We start from the raw sequence: 17,992 nt of genomic DNA on the forward strand, positions 1-17,992 counted from the left end.
TGGAAAGAGCAAAACACTCCCAGAAATCCCTAGTAGATTTCTGCTTATCTCTCATTGCCCGGAACTGTTACAAGCTCTACCTCAGATACAAGAGAAGCTGGGAAATATGGCTTTTTAGCTAAGCACATTGCCACCCTGCATAAATCAGGGCTCTGATATATGGAAGAAAGGTAGAATGGACTCAGATAGGCAATAGCAGTACCCGTTCTATCGTCCTGGACTGCTCTCTTTTCCTACACTTGCTTACCAATCCCTCAGCAAGTCCTATCACTCCTACCTGCAAAAGACAGCAAATTCAACTGCTTCTCTTCATCTCCATTGCTCAGACCCCGGCAGGAGATACCATCTTCTCTCCCTCAGACCACAGCATTTGGCCTCCTAGCAGGTCACCCTCTTCCACACTTGCCCTCTCTCTAGCCCTTTGTTCACACGGTGGCTGGGATGAGCACTTAAAATTATAAATGTAATCTCACCATTCCCTTTCTTAAATTCTCCAAAGCAGGGTTCCCCAACCCGCGGGCCGCGGACGGGTACCAGTTCGTGGCCTGCTAGGAACTGGTCTGCACAGCAGGAGGTGGGCAGCGGGCAAGCGAAGGAAGCTTCATCTGCCTCTCCCCATCGCTCGCATTTCCGCCTGAACCATCCCCCACCCAGCCCCCCCCCCCCACATCCCATCTGTCCGTGGAAAACCTGTCTTCCAACGAAACCGGTCCCTGGTGCCAAAAAGGTTGGGGACCCCTGCAAAGGATCTGTCACAGTTTGGGTTTCCTCCAAGCAGACCCTGACACAAGTAGTTTGAGAGATGCAGGACACATGGGTGGGGCTTCACAGCGAGACCAGGAAGGAAAGGCAGCCCAGAGCAGGTGCGAGACCAAGGCCTCCTCCCCCGGCGGGGAGGCGGGGAAGCCCTGGGAAATGGCATTAAGACACTTGCCTCAGAATCACCTGACCCCAGGGACAAGGAGGTGTTTCTACACCAGCCCCCAAGGGTTGCTGGTCGCACTCTCTTGGCTTGAGCATCCTGGACTTACCCCTTCCCTGAGCTAACTCACTGCAAAAGCCAGCACTTCCTTCCACTTAACAGCCTTTCTGTTTACAGACCATCACAGCTTCGTCTTCTCGAAGCAGAATCACAAGAGGGTGCAAGAGCCACTTTATTTCTTTAATAGGATAATTTCAAAGTACAATTTAAGGATGATGAATGTCTGAGAAATTTGCTGAGTTCTAGTCTCATTTGAAAGAGCTAAATTTTTGTGATGCTCTCTCTTTGACAAAAAAAGTATATAACATCTTTACTTGAGATGAATAGATACACACTACTATATATAAAATAGATAAACAGGGCTTCCCTGGTGGCGCAGTGGTTGAGAGTCCGCCTGCCAATGCAGGGGACACGGGTTCGTGCCCCGGTCTGGGAGGATCCCACATGCCGCGGAGCGGCTGGGCCCGTGAGCCATGGCCGCTGAGCCTGCGCGTCCGGAGCCTGTGCTCCTCAACGGGAGAGGCCGCAACAGTGAGAGGCCCGCGTACCGCAAAAAAAAAAAAAAGATAAACAACAAGGACCTACTGTATAGCACAGGGAACTATTGGGTTGGGCAGAACATTCGTTCAGGTTTTTCTGTAGGATGATACGGAAAAACCTGAACGAACTTTTTGGCCAACCCAATGTATTCAATATCATGTAATAAATTATAATGGAAAAAATCTGAAAAAGAATAGATACTGAATCACTTTGATGTACACCTCAAGCTAACCCAACATTGTAAACCAACTATTCTTCAATTTAAAAAATATATATAGGAAAATTTCAAGAAGGGCATATAAAATTTGGAATATTTATTTAAAGTCAATATATTAAGGTATGCATCATTTACTAATACTAGCAACTAATTATATGTATATTATAGCTATAAATGGCATGACTATGGATCTGGAGGGTATAGATGAACAGTCGGTAAATAACTGTGGATATATTTCTGCCTTTAGATTAAACTACTACTTGTCTTTCCTTTCTTCTTCAATTGTTCTACAAAGTAATCATTACAAGCAATGGTCAGAGCTGCCACAGTGACCACGAATTCATTAAAATCCACTTTGTTGTCCTTATTGGCATCCAGGTCCTACATTATCTTATCAACCAACTCAGGATCCTTTTGACACTAAAAGGAAAAAGAAAATTTCTAACTCCCAGGCTCTGAGGTTCATAATGACAACTGAAATCGTATTTTCCTTTTATCTACATTAAAGTTTGCATTTCCATTTTTAGCATCTAAAGCAATTTCCAAGAGCCTATTTGCAGGGAGGTTTGAACCAGGCACACATTCTAAACGAGTCTGGGCTTCTGCCCCACCCCCACCATATAATCCTCAGACCTAAACACCAAGAGGAGCAAACAGCAGCATATCAAAGTGAGCTGGACAGGCTGAGGGCCAGGACCTGGGGAGGAAATCAGGGGGACTTGAAAAGAAGGAAGCCTTGAAGCCAAAGGGGGATCGTGAGTGGCTCTGCCATTTACCAACAATGGGACTTGGAGCAAATCACTTAACATTTTAAAATGTCCTAATTTATCAAATGAGGAAAAAAATATCTCCCACAAATTTGGGGGCTACTTCAACATGCTTTTATAAGTGCTTAGCACCACGTTGTTAGATTTAGCAAGTAAAAATTCAGGATGCCCAATTAAATGTGGATTTCAGATGAGCAATGAATACTTTTTTAGTATAAGTATGTCCCAAATAATTGCATGGGTCATATAATATTTTAGCTGGCAGCCTGTTTTGTGTGTCGCAAAACAAAACAGAGGCACCCAATAAAGGGTAGATCTTATAAGGATGACTCCATTTTATAGGTGGAAAGGAAAGCAAGGAGCCCATTGAGGAGATCAGGGTTCAGAAAGGGTGGGGCGGTGAAGCACCTACCTTTCCTATGATAAGAGGCTGATGAGAAATGTTTCCAGAAGTATAATTCACTTCCTCCAAGAACTCCCCATTGTCCTCTCATTAGCTGCCAACCATTAAATGGTTGGAAATTTAAACTGAATTGATCAAAATCAACTCAATCAAAAACAACTATAAATTTCACTTGAATAAATCAATGTGCCAAGTGTGGCCTACCGAGTTTTTTATCCTAAATGTTATGTAATACAGTAGCCAAACTGAATTTGAAAAAGAAAAATGTTCTCAGGGGCTCTTAAAATTACTGAACAGGTATTTGTATGTTAAAAATTCTTACTTTAAGCTTTTCCCATAGAGGGTGGGGATAAAAGAGTGTCATAATTATAATTACTATCGTCTTAACACAGGGTTTGGACAGAATAACATCATGCCAGGCTGTTACACGTGCTAAAACCAATTCGAGGCAACTCCAGAAACACAAGAGTGAGCATTTTCTTGAGAGCAGCCTCCACACACTCCATTCTAAGGTTTCACGTGTGGTTTTATTGAACTTTTGGCTGTTTTGAGATGTAAATCTACTTGTTACCCAACTGGTCACTGGCCAGACACACCCTTTCGGTCAATCCCAATCAGCTTGTTCTCGGCTGACAAACTCACCTGGTATTTGTTATTCACTAGAAAATTTGCCATCATATCATAAAGTGCCCCAGGCTGCATTTCTGGCCCCAAACATAATATTTATTCATTTATAGACAGCAGGACAGAGGTCCGGGTATAACTTGTGACACTAGTTATAACTATAACTCCTAGTATAACTAGCTATACCTTTGCTGTACTACGACACTGAATAATTGATAAAAGCCTCAAATATAATTTCCAACACTGGAAACCCTAACCCTAGGCACTACAGAAAAGCGCACATGCCTACAGACACAGAAAACAAAGGTCTCTAGTGTTTGCTTCCCTGTATTTAGAATCTCGATAGGAATTATACAACGTGTGGCAGGACACAGGAGTTGGTGGTGCACATGGAGGCTATCCCTGAATGTGCACCGCATCCACCCTCGACTGGATGGGGAGAAAAGCCAGACTCACCGGGAAGAATTCTGTGAGGTGTCGCTGCAAGAGCATTTTCAGCTCCCCCTTGTTGATCTTGAACCTGTCCCCCTCCTTGCAGGAGTAGCAGAAGATTCTAATCATGGTGTCCATGGCAATCTCCAGCTGGGCGGGCGTGTTGGCAGCAGAAGGGATCACCCCAGGGCAGGCCACCAAAGCCAGGGAAAGAACATTTGTGACGGATAAGTGGGTGGGGAAACATCAACGCCTTCATTAAAACGGAATATTGCCATCCCCCGGTCAGCCCTCGCCCCAGGTGATGGTTGTTAAACCATGATAATCAATTAACCAAACATTCTGCCCATCTAGAGCAAGCCGCAGAGATCTTTGTGGGTGAGTTTTTCTCCTCCCTAATCCCCACTCCCCAACGATGGAGCCGGTTCAAACTGTTTGGAAGTTAGTAATCACACAACAAATACAGAGTCATGATAAACACAGATTAAAAATAAACAAAAAGAGGAAGGAAATGCGTAACTTCATACCTGTTCAGCCAGTGCACGGCTCTGTCAACAGGTGTTTACAATTAAACTATAAGCCTATATACCCGGGGGTTTCACCCCAGCACATTTGTTCCCAAGAAGATGAAAATTGGCAGTGACAAGAGATTCAAGTGGAAGTAACTGAGTCTGTTTTTAATCACGAGAAGGAACAGGTGTGAGCTGCTGCCCCATGGGCCATCAGGGAAGGGCAGGCCCCCACTGTGTGCCCTGGAAGAGAAGACAAAGAGGGAAAGAGAAGCCTTCAGTTACCCCTCATTACGGAGAGTGTGGGTACAAATGCAGTCAGTTGCTAGGAAGCTGATGACTGGGAAGAACTCTAAAAATAGAGGAGCAGAGAAGAAACACTCCTTCAAACTTGGAGACTCCTCAGCAAAGCCAACAGCAAGGTCAAGGGAATATGCTCAGAGCAGACTCGCTAAACTAACCCAATGGACAGTGGTGAGTCGTCTAGCTGTTAAAAAAAAAAAAAAAAAAGAGGAAGCTCTCCACGTGCCAATTTAAAAAGGAACAAAGCAGCGACCCTGGGGGTGTAGGAAAGAAAGAAAGCTAAGAATATATATGTGTATATATACTTTAATTTGTCTAAGGAATCACTGAAAGGTTACCAAAGAAAGTAAAAAAAAAAAAAAAAAAAAAAGTCGTAGCTATAAGGGCCAAGGTGGAAACAGAGCGGTTGGGAGTAAGATTTCTCATTTACCCCTTTTAAACTGATTTTAACTTATTCAGTTATAGGACTGTATTGCCTAGTCAAAAACTAAAAAAGTTGAAATCCATGGAATGAAGCCCTAGAAGCCATGCATGTAGGAATCCACAGCGGGAGGATTTCTAAGTGAGAGAAACTTAACAAAAAATAAGTCACTGGAAAAACCAAAGCCAGAAACTGGCCGCTGTGCTTTAAATGCTGGCTGTGCTCTCAGGGCTGCACTTTAATTATATGGAAAGCAAACCAGTATCTCCTTTGTATCTCCTTTCCACAAGCCTGTTGGGATGTGTCCTCGACCAGCCCGCCTCCTCCATCTTACCACGAGGCAGCCTACTGGACCCTCCAGAGAGGTCCCCAGGGATGTTCTCAGATTATACCTAAAGCCCAATTCTCAAAAATATTTTTAAATTGTTTTTTTTATGATTAAAGGAGTATAATGTGCATGGTAAAATAATATTTTAAATACTCAAGAGTATGAAATAAAAGTAAAATTCTCTCTCCACCATTCCCCACCCTCGTCCTTCTAGGTTAACATTTTCCTGTGTGAGAAGCAGGTCACGGTGGTAGAAAGTACGGACTGCCTGGCTCCAGCTCTCACCTCTGCCCCCGTGTGATCCTGGGCTAGTCACTCAAATTCTGTGTCTTCGTTTCCCAATCTGTATCAAAGAGATCACAGCAGTAGCTTACCCAACAGAAAAGATTAAATGAGTTAAAATATGTGCCAGGGGGCTTCCCTGGTGGCGCAGTGGTTGAGAGTCTGCCTGCTGATGCAGGGGACGCGGGTTCGTGCCCCGGTCCGGGAGGATCCCACGTGCGGCGGAGCGGCTGGGCCCGTGAGCCATGGCCACTGAGCCTGCGCGTCCGGAGCCTGTGCTCCGCAACGGGAGAGGCCACAACAGTGAGAGGCCCGTGTACTACACAATAAAAAAAAAAAAAAAAAAAATATGTGCCAGGAACACACTGAGTGCTTTGTATGTATCAGCTATTATTATCCTTACAGAAAAAAAAGATATGTTTATCATTTATATAATTATATACATTTTATATATATATATACTTAAATATATATATCCATAACAGCATCAACGTGTGTGCACCTAGTTTTTTAAACTTCATATGAATCTTACTATATCAGCATATAGATCTACCCCATTCTTCACTGAAGTTGCATATTATTCCACTGGATGCATGTCCCTACGTATAGTCACGAAATATTTGTCAGGCACTGATGTTATGCCAGGTCCCGTGTAAATACAGGAGAAGAACTTTGCCTTAGCAAATCTCATTGCTATTTGTATTGGGGCTGTGTTAAGTATAGAGAATGCAGGGAATGCTGACGTCTTTTTTATGTTGGGTCTTCCCTCCAAGAACACCCCTATAGCTTTGTGACCACACTTTCCTGAGTCTCCCATTTCTGAATGCTTTCTTTCAACTTTCTTCAACTCCTACACTCTGGCGATTTCAGCTACTCCTATGATTTCAATCACTCCCCAGACCATATCTTTTGGCCCAGAGTTCTCTATTAAGCTCCAAAACCACTATCCAACCACCTGCTGGACCCCATTCCTACCAGAGTGTCCCACAAGCTTCTCAAACTTGGTTAGGACCAAAGCAAAACCCATGCCCTCTCCACACCCACACCTGCTCCTCCTGCTGTATTGACCAGCTCTGTCATCCAGCTGCTCCCATCACCCGGCGTCTGGCACTATTTTTAAATATCAGTTGAACTTATCCATTTCTCTCCATTCTTCACCACCTTCAGGACTTGGTAATTTTTGGTCTCTATTACTGTGGTAACTTCCTTACTGCTCTCTCTACTCACTATTCTCCTCCATTCTGAGCTCCATTTTGCTGTCAGAGTAGTTTATCTAAAACACAAATCAATACCCACACTCCTGGGCATTCAACAGTCTGACCTGCCTACAAACTGACCAAAATGTTGTACTCTCTCATTCTTCCCTGCCTTGGCTCTTCTGGGCCCACTGCCTGGAATGCTAATTCTGTCTATTACTTCAGGCTCAGTTCAAATATCTCCTCTTGGAAGTTTTCCTGCAAGCTTCCCCACTCCCCAACCTTCACCCTGATAAGTGCCCACCTCTGTTCTCACTTGTCCCCCAGAGCATCTCTTTTTCTTTTTTATCATTGCACTTATCACACATTCCTATAATCACTTTTTTTTTTTGTCTGCCCACATACTCCCCGCTCTCTAGACTTTGAATGCGTCCCCTGATGGCAGAATTGATATCTCATTCATCCTTGCACTCCACAGCATTTAGCACAGGGTCAAGCATATGATGGAAATGCTCAGAAATCTTTGCTGATGGATGGATTAATGAACAAATGCCTCAGAGAGGGAAACTAAGCTCTCCAAAGAGTTGAGCCTTGTCTGGTTTAACTGTCCAAAGAATTATTCGATTGCCGTTATTCCACACACAAAATTTGCTTCATGAAAGAAAAGGAGACAGACAGAAAACAGTCATTTAAAAGAATAGAAAGAGTGTGAATTTGGAACTATTTTCAGATTAAGCTGCTGAAGTTATAAATGCACTAAAATGGGTAAGTCTTACAGAGTATGTGGGTCTCAGCAGTATTATATTTAAATCATGTTCAACGACAAATTGACTTCTTGGAAAATTCAGTTGGCAGGCAAAACTCTTAATAGATATTTAAAAGCTGTAATGCTGTAATCTGATTCGAGAGATGAGAATATGGCCTTGGTGTGCTTTGCTCTGGGGGTTTAAAAGCAAGGTGGTTTCTGCCTGGTTTCCGCTTGGCTTTAGCAGAGCTAGATGTTTCCTTTGGTATATGCTGCCCCTTGGTGTCAGGCTGCAGGACTGCATCTGGAAGCCCTCTAATTCCCAGAGTGTGCTTGATACTGTAAACTGAGCATGGCCCTTCTTCAGGAACTTGTCTGTGTTGTAAACCAGCCCCAGCCTCTGCCCTCCTGAAGACTTTCAGAAACAAAGATAACGTCAGAAGTCTCAACAGGACCCTGTCGGGCCAGTGACACAAATTTACAGGTGAGGAAATCCCAGGTGGGCAGGGGAGACATACCTGTTCATAGCCCAGAGGGGTCCTCCAGTAGCACCTTACTTGCTCTATGAGTCATTAATTACAGTTTTACTTTTCAGTTTCTGGTGTGTGTCATAACCCTTAGGACTAAAAGCTATAACTTCACATCCAAGATAGCATGCAAAGAATGAGAGAAATGGAAATATCAGATATGGGAGAGTTTAAAAGTAAGGACTATTGTAGAGGAAAAAAAGCTATTGAAAATCCACAAGTGGGAGGCAAAAAGAGCAGAGCTGCTGGAAAGTGGGGCTTTGGCCATGGAGCCTGAAAAAAAGGAAATATGTGAAAAATAAGCCATCAATATTACCTGGGATACAACTGACACCCTAAAGGTGCTTGAGCCTGCCACAGATTCCTAGGGGGGTCTGCCTCTGAGGCCAGGCCAGAGTCATACAGGAGGCTAAACTGTCTCCTTCCAAAGTTTCCAGTTTTGTCTTTTTAAGTAACCTGGTTCAAATGTTCTGTCACTTTCATAACAATGACATGGGTGAGTCTAAAATAATTATATGGGATAAGAGGGAGAGATTACAAAAGGGCAGGAAGAATCTTTTGGGCATGATGAATATGTTCATTATCTTGATTGTGGTGATGTTTTTACAGGTATATACATGTCAGAACTTAAAGTTTGCATTTCAAATACATGCAGTTTATTGTATGTCAATTATAACTCAATAAAGCACTTCAAAAAAAGAAAGAAAAAACTTTCCCAGAATCACATAAGTAGATTATAGCAAACTGAGATTCAAATCCATGTTTGTCTGACAAAAAGATTAAACCATGCAGCCATTTAAAAGTAGAATTATAAAGACTACAGAAATGCAAAAGAAAAAAAAAGACTACAGGGATGCAAAAAAAATTTTTTAGCAAAACAAGTGAAAATAGTAAAATAAAAATCATATGTATGCTACAATGGAAAATTTGTGTACATATAGAAAGAAGGAAAATGAAAATAGTTTTAATAGTTATTTAATAGAATTATGGATGATTTTTAAATTCTTTCTCAGTAGATGCAGGAAAAGCATTTGAAATTCAACATCCATTCATGATAAAAACTGTTACCAAAGTGGGTATAAAGGGACCATACCTCAACATAATAAAAACTATTTATGACAAACCCACAGCCAACATAATACTTAATGGTGAAAAACTGAAAGCCTCCCCCCTAAAATATGGAACAAGCCAAGGATGCCCACTCTCACCACTTCTATTCAGCATAGTATTGGAAGTGCTAGCCACAACAATCAGACAAGAAAAAGAAATAAAACATATCTGAATTGGAAGGGAAGAGGTAAAATTGTCATTATATACAGGTGACATGATACTATATATAGAAAACCCTAAAGACTCCACACAAAAACTACTAGAACTGATAAATGAATTAAGCAGGGTAGCAGGATATAAGACTATATACAGAAATCAGTTGCATTTCTTTACACTAACAATGAAATATCAGAAAGGGAAAGTAAAAAAACAATCCCTTTAAAAATCACATCAAAAAATAATTAAATAAAATACTTAGGAATAAACATGAACAAGGAGGTGAAAGACACATGCTGAGAATTATAAAACATTAATATAGGAAATTGAAGATGATTCAAAGAAATGGAAAGATATCCCATGCTCCTGGGTTGGAAGATTATTGTTAAAATGGCCATACTACCCAAAGCAACCTACAGATTCAATGCAATCCCTATCAAATTACCGTGGCATTTTTCATAGAACTAGAACAAATAATCCTAAAATGATTTATATGGAACCATAAAAGACCCAGAATTGCCAAAGCAATCCTGAGGAAAAGAACAAAGCAGGAAGCATACCCTCCCAGACTTCAGACAATACTACAAAGCTACAGTAATCAAAACAGCATGGTATGGCTTCCCTGGTGGCGCAGTGGTTGAGAGTCCGCCTGCCGACGCAGGGGACACAGGTTCGTGCCCCAGTCCGGGAGGATCCCACATGCCGTGGAGCAGCTGGGCCCGTGAGCCATGGCCGCTGAGCCTGCGCGTCCGGAGCCTGTGCTCCACAACAGGAGAGGCCACAGCAGTGAGAGGCCTGCATACAGAAAAAAAAAAAGATGTGGTATATATACACAATGGAATACTACTCAGCCATAAAAAGAATGAAATAATGCCATTTGCAGCAACATGGATGGACCTAGAGATTATCATATTAAGTGAAGTAAGTCAGAAAGAGAAATACGATATGATATCACTTATATGTAGAATCTAAAATATGACACAAATGAACTTATCTACAAAACAGAAACAGACTCACAGACATAGAGAACAGACTTGTGGTTGCCAAAGGAGAGGGGGGCTGGGGGAGGGATGGACTGGGAGTTTGGGATTAGCAGATGCAAACTATTATATATAGGATGGATAAACAATAAGGTCCTCCTATATAGCACAGGGAAATATATTCAATATTCTGTAATAAACCATAATAGAAAAGAATATGAAAATATATATATGTGTGTATAACTGAATCACTTTGCTGTACAGCAGAAACTAACACAGCATTATAAATCAACTATACTTCAATAAAACAAATTTTTAAAAACTTTTAATGTTGCTGTTAAATTGCTTTTTCAATTAAAACATCAATTGTAATTATACATTGTTTTAAATTATAATCTATCTTCATATTAGGCAAGTCTTTATTTTATTTCATTTTATTTTAATATTTTTTATTTATTTATTTTGGCTACTCCAGGTGTTAGTTGCGGCATTCAGGGTATCTTTTTTTAGCTGTGGCATGAGAACTCGTAGTTGCAGCATGCATGCAGGATCTAGTTTCCCCACCAGGGATCAAACCTGGGCCCCCTGCATTGGGAGCATGGAGTCTTACCCACTTGACCACCAGGGAAGTCCCTAGGCAAGTCTTTAAAGTGTTGAATTGTAAAATTAGCATATAAAATTCTAGATTCAAAATTATCATGTTATGTTTTTATACATGCATAAGAAAAGATAAAGGAAATATGCAAAAATGTTAACAGGTTTTTTTTTTTCTTTCTGCTTGTGTTATTCTTGGTTTTGGTCATTTTAAATCTTTAGTAATAGCCATACTTTACTTTCATAACAAAAAAATGAAGTGTTTTAAAAATCATAGAGTTGACAAAGCATTTGAACCACCCAAATACTGACTTGGCTATAATAGTCACAGGCTTTCCTAAGGCACTTTCCAGCTTATAAAGCCCTTTTCACACACACAATTAGGTAGCAAGTATTTACCCAGTGCCGGATAGAGTCTGTAAGAGATTATATAATTCAAGACAAATACTCAAAATATTACTGAAAAATACATTACAGATTATTAAATACTAAACCAAACCTAAACATGACCTAACTGGGCCTCCTTCTGCACTGGAGGGATATGACAACCTTGGGCAAAATGGCTCTGAAGCTCCTTTTCCTTTTAAAACAATTTTTATTCCAAAATTAGTTTAAGGTTCAACAGTGAGTGTGAGTGGGCTGGTGTGGGATTCCCATCCTTCAGGACACACATTCCCACCAGGAAAGTCAGATGTCTCTGCCCCAACAATTACAGAAAGGAGAATTTCCGTTCTCTCTCCCTTTAATGATGTCCTTACACCCCTGAGTTCTCCGCTGAATTAAAGGCATTTATCTTGCCTTTTACCCACAGACTAAAGCTGAGCATCAAAAAGAGGAGGAATTCTAAAGGCAAGAGTTTGAATGTTCATTTCCTTTTCACAAGTCAAACATCTATTTTCCCGGCTGAAACGAGAAGATTTCTGCTATTTGCTCAAAAGAATCCAGTGGGTGGGAGGTAGGCGATATGGTGAAGTGGGTAGAAAAGACATTAAACCAGATTGGCCATGAGTCAGGGAACTGTTGAAGGTGAGTGCTGGGTACATGGAAGTTCTTTAGAGTATTCTACTTTCCTATTTTCTACACACTTGAAATTTTCCTTAATAAATAGTGCGCGCACACACACACACACACACACACACACACACACACACACACAGTCCCCATCCCTGTCAGCATGAGAAAAAGTTTAACCAAACTGGAATTATCTCACCAGAGGAAAAGAAGTAACTTAATGGCATTGAGTATATGGAGGAATTTTGTTAGAGAAGAAGCTGCCACTTGCTTTTTGTCACTGATGCAATCAACTGAAGAAGAGTAACTTAAACGATACTAAAAGAATATTAAAAAAATAAAAAACCCTAACATGAAGGCTGATAAACACTGAGATAAATTACAGGAGAAGATAGCTAAGGAAATTCTTCCACTGAAAATAGAAAGTAAAACTGAGTTATTTATACTGATGGTGAAGAAGAAGAACATGAATGCTTGTTAGTTGCCCAAATTTATTCTTGGGCCAAACAAGGCAGTCTGAACCTTACGTAGTCATGGTGACTATACTGAAAGCAAGCAGGTAGAATGTGTCTGGGCAAGTGGCATGCATCCATGCCACAGGCCTGAACCTTAGCTCATGTTTAATGTCAGGACTAGCTATTAACAAGTCCAACAACTATACTTCCCTTGTCAGATAAAACCATATCCATTCTCTGCAAAGTTTCGGTGGTAGCCAGCCTTCAAGGATCCTTGTCTCCTGGTACACACCTTTGTGTAGACTCTCCCCGCACTGAATGGAGAAGACCTGTGTTACCAGTAGGATATTGTGTGTGACTGACAAGGCTAAGGCATAAAAGACAACATGGCTTCCACTTTACTTGCTCTTGGATCATGGGCTCTGGGGGAAGTCAGCTGCCATGTTGTGACGATACTCAAGAAGCCCTATAGAGAGACCCATGTGGCAAAGAACTGACCAAGAGCCAGGACCAACCTGTCAGACATGTGATGAGCCCCCTTAGAAGTGGGCCATCCACACCATCACCCTATTACCAAAACCAGACAAAGATGTCACAAAGAAAGAAAACTACAGGCCAGTATCACTGATGAACATAGATGCAAAAATCCTCAACAAAATACTAGCAAACAGAATCCAACAGCACATTAAAAGGATCACATACCATGATCAAGTGGGGTTTATCCCAGGAATGCAAGGATTCTTCAATATACGCAAATCAATCAATGTGATACACCATATTAACAAATTGAAGGAGAAAAACCATATGATCATCTCAATAGATGCAGAAAAAGCTTTCAAAAACTTCAACACCCATTTATGATAAAAAAAAAAAAACCCTCCAGAAAGTAGGTATAGAGGGAACCTACCTCAACATAATAAAGGCCATATATGACAAACCCACAGCCAACATTGTTCTCAATGGTATAAAGCTGAAACCATTTCCATTAAGATCAGGAAAGAGACAAGGTTGCCCACTCTCACCACTATTATTCAACATAGTTTTGGAAGTTTTAGCCACAGCAATCAGAGAAGAAAAAGAAAAAAACGGAATCCAAGTCAGAAAAGAAGAGGTAAAGCTGTCACTGTTTGCAGATGACATGATACTATACATACAGAATCCTGAAGATGCTACCAAAAAACTACTAGAGCTAATCAATGAATTTGGTAGAATAGCAGGATACAAAATTAATGCACAGAAATCTCTTGCATCCCTATACACTAATGATAAAAATCTGAAAGAGAAACTAAGGAAACACTCCCATTTACCATTGCAACAAAAAGAATAAAATACCTAGGAATAAACCCACCTAAGGAGACAAAAGACCTGTATGCAGAAAACTATAAGACACTGATGAAAGAAATTAAAGATGATACAAACAGATGGAGAGGTATACCATGTTCTTGGATTGGAAGAATCAACATTGTGAAAATGACTATACTACCCAAAGCAATCTACAGATTCAATGCAATGCCTATCAAACTACCAATGGCATTTTTCACAGAACTAGAACAAAAAATTTCACAATTTGTATGGAAACACAAAAGACCCCAAATAGCCAAAGCAATCGTGAGAAAGAAAAACTGAGCTGGAGGAATCAGGCTCCCTGACTTCAGACTACACTACAAAGTTACAGTAATCAAGACAGTACTGGCACAAAAACAGAAAGATAGAACAATGGAACAGGATAAAAAGCCCAGAGATAAACTCATGCACATAAGGTCACCTTATTTTTGATAAAGCAGGAAAGAATATACAATGGAGAAGACAGCCTCTTCAATAAGTGGTGCTGGGAAAACTGGACAGCTACATGTAAAAGAATGAAACTAGAATACTCCCTAACACCATACACAAAAATAAACTCAAAATGTATTAAGGACCTAAATGTAAGGCCAGACACTATAAAACTCTTAGTAGAAAACATAGGCAGAACAATCTATGACATAAATCACAGCAAGAACCTTTTTGACCCACCTCCTAGAGAAATGGAAATAAAAACAAAAATAAACAAATGGGACCTAATGAAACTTCAAAGCTATTGCACAGCAAAGGAAACCATACACAACACAAAAAGACAACCCTCAGAATGGGAGAAAATATTTGCCAATGAAGCAACTGACAAAGGATTAATCTCCAAAATATACAAGCAGCTCCTGCAGCTCAATATCAAAAAAACAAACAACCCAATCCAAAAATGGGCAGGAGACTTAAATAGACATTTCTCCAAAGAAGACATACAGATTGCCAACAAACACATGAAAGGATGCTCAACATCACTAATCATTAGAGAAATGCAAATCAAAACTGCAATGAGGGCTTCCCTGGTGGCACAGTGGTTGAGAGTCCGCCTGCTGATGCAGGGGACACGGGTTCGTGCCCCGGTCTGGGAGGATCCCACATGCTGCAGAGCGGCTAGGCCCGTGAGCCATGGCCGCTGAGCCTGCGCGTCTGGAGCCTGTGCTCCACAACAGGAGAGGCCACAACAGTGAGAGGCCTGCGTACCGCAAAAAAAAAACAAAAAAAACAAAAAAAAACTGCAATGAGGTATCACCTCACACCAGTCAGAATGGCCATCATCAAAAAATCTACAAACAATAAATGCTGGAGAGGGTGTGGAGAAAAAGGAACCCTCTTGCACTGTTGGTGGGAATGTAAATTGATACAGCCACTATGGAGAACAGTATGGAGGTTCCTTAAAAAACTTAAAATAGAACTCCCATATGACCCAGCAATCCCACTACTGGGCATATACCCTGAGAAAACCATAATTCAGAAAGAGTCATGCACCACAGTGTTCATTGCAGCTCTATTTATAGTAGCCAGGACATGGAAGCAACCTAAGTGTCCATCAACAGATGAATGGATAAAGAAGATGTGACACATATATTACGCAGCCATAAAAAGAAACGAAATTGAGTTATTTGTAGTGAGTTGGATGGACCTAGAGTCTGTCATACAGAGTGAAGTAAGTCAGAAAGAGAAAACAAATACCATATGCTAACACATATATATGGAACCTAAAAAATAAAAAGGTTCTGAAGAACCTAGGGGCAGGACAGGAATAAAGATGCAGACATAGAGAATGGACTTGAGAACACAGGGAGGGGGAAGGGTAAGCTGGGAGGAAGTGAAAGAGTGGCATGGACATATATACACTACCAAATGTAAAATAGATAGCTAGTGGGAAGCAGCTGCATAGCACAGGGAGATCAGCTCGGTGCTTTATGACCACCTAGAGGGGTGGGGTAGGGAAGGGTGGGAGGGAGACGCAAGAGGGAGGAGATATGGGGATATATGTATATGTATAGCTGATTCATTTTCTTATACAGCAGTAACTAACACACCATTGTAAAGCAATTATACTCTAATAAAGATGTCTAAAAACAAACTGAAAAACTGAACTACATTTTAAAAAAATAAATTTTATATGAAAAAAACAGTAAAGCAAATTGACAAAGAAAAAAAAAGAAGTGGGCCATCCAGCTGCTCGCAAGCCTTCAGATGACTGCAGCATGATCTTTTGGGTAATACTAAGCTACAACCACAGCTACACAGCTCCCAAATTCCTGCCCTACAGAAACTGTGCAAGATAAGTGTTATTTTAAGCTAAATTTGGGATAAATTGTTATGCAACAACAGATATCTAATATAGTTTGTTAGTTAAAAGTTTAATATTTGGGCTTCCCTGGTGACGCAGTGGTTAAGAATCTGCCTTCCAATGCAGGGGACATGGGTTCAAGCCCTGGTCCGGGAAGATCCCACATGCCACGGAGCAACTAAGCCCATGAGCCACAACTACTGAGCCTGCACTCTAGAGCCTGCACGTCACAACTACTGAAGCCCGTGTGCCAAAACTACTGAAGCCCACATGCCTAGAGCTCATGCTCCGCAACAAGAATGCCACTGCAATCAGAAGCCCGTGCACCACAACAAAGGGTAGCCCCCGCTTGCCACAACTAGAGAAAAGAATGCCCGTGTGCAGCAATGAAGACCCAACACAGCCAAAAATAAAAAATAAAATAAATAAATTTCTTTTAAAAGTTTAATATTTTTTGTATGACTTCAGAAAAATGGCGCAATGTAAATGAATCTGTTCCTTCTATTAGAATTTCTCAGAAATAAAAATGTGAATGATTAAGTCCTCATATGTGGTCTCAGAAAGGACACACACACCGAGTTCATACAGGAGAGGGCACTGTTCCCTATTTTCTACAGCACCTTTCTCCACAGCAGGAATGACAATTTAGGGGAAGTAACAAGGGCTTCACTGCAAGTGACCTCCTTGACTATCTTAACAGAATTAATATAGGTCTTTAAAAAAAAAATCACAGTTTAACCAAAAATCACTGTTTCTGATTCTGGAAGTATCCCCTCAGATGACAAAGTTGCATTGCTTTATCACTCCTCAGCATCACTGGAGCAGTATCTCTTTTATTAAAGCTTCTCTGATAATTTCCAAAGTTCACAGAAGAGCACCAGTACTTATTTGTCATAAGTCTGTGATATGCAACCTGGAACTGCAGCAGTCTTCTTCCAGCCCTTCCCAGCTTCCCACAGTGAGCCGCTGAGAGGCCAGTGCCCACCTCAGTGTCTTCAGGGAGAAGGATTTCTCCTCCCTCCGTTCTAGCCTCCTTCAATAAACAGCAACCCTAAAAGTTTTCTGGCTCTGAAATGTGATCTGCAGTGTAGCTCATTTTCCCTCTATTTTCTGCCACAAATTAGGTTAGAGTTCCTGGTATAGACCCAGCGTCTACACTGGCTGCAATAGTAATAGCTGTGAAGTCAAGCAGTGCAAAAAAGGTCTCCGGTGCCTGATGGCGGCCACGGCGGGAGGGTTTTCTCATCCGCCAACTCTGCAGTGTGGTTTGGAAATCATTTCTGGAAGATGCACCGCAAGCATTGTTTCTTCACAGCTCTCACAAGAGTTTTTTGAGCCACTCATGTTCATTTCAATGAATTCTTCTTCAGCAGCTACAGTCAGCTTCCACTGCCTGCTGTTAAGAAAAGCAAGAGAGAGGCATGGGCATATATGCACTAACAAACGTAAGGTAGCTAGCTAGTGGGAAGCAGCGGCATAGCACAGGGATATCAGCTCAGTGCTTTGTGACCGTCTGGAGGGGTGGGATAGGGAGGGTGGGAGGGAGGGAGACGCAAGAGGGAAGAGATATGGGGATATATGTATATGTAGAACTGATTCACTTTGTTATAAAGCAGAAACTAACACACCATTGTAAAGCAATTATACCCCAATAAAGATGTTAAAAAAAAAAAAAAAAAGAACCCTGACTGATGTGCCTTATTCAAGACCAACTCTGCTAAGTTGGTCAAATCTCTAGGGAGCCCTGCCCTAGGTCCAGAAAGCTCTCTCTTG

The 17,992-nt window shown here is 41.3% G+C and overlaps 1 protein-coding gene across 1 annotated transcript; it reads right to left on the reverse strand.

Moving 5' to 3' along the window:
• Positions 1 to 1,982: 1,982 nt before the first annotated feature.
• On the reverse strand, positions 1,983 to 17,465 carry S100Z (S100 calcium binding protein Z). Its single transcript, XM_027101260.1, is given in 3 exon segments — positions 1,983 to 2,159; positions 3,990 to 4,115; positions 17,376 to 17,465. Coding segments are annotated over 3 exon segments (393 nt in total).
• Between the last annotated feature and the right edge of the window lie 527 nt (positions 17,466 to 17,992).

The sequence above is a fragment of the Aethalodelphis obliquidens genome, unplaced genomic scaffold (genome assembly GCF_003676395.1).
Source record: "Aethalodelphis obliquidens isolate GAN/ISIS:26980383/991018 unplaced genomic scaffold, ASM367639v1 scaffold4, whole genome shotgun sequence".
Lineage (NCBI taxonomy): Eukaryota > Metazoa > Chordata > Mammalia > Artiodactyla > Delphinidae > Aethalodelphis > Aethalodelphis obliquidens.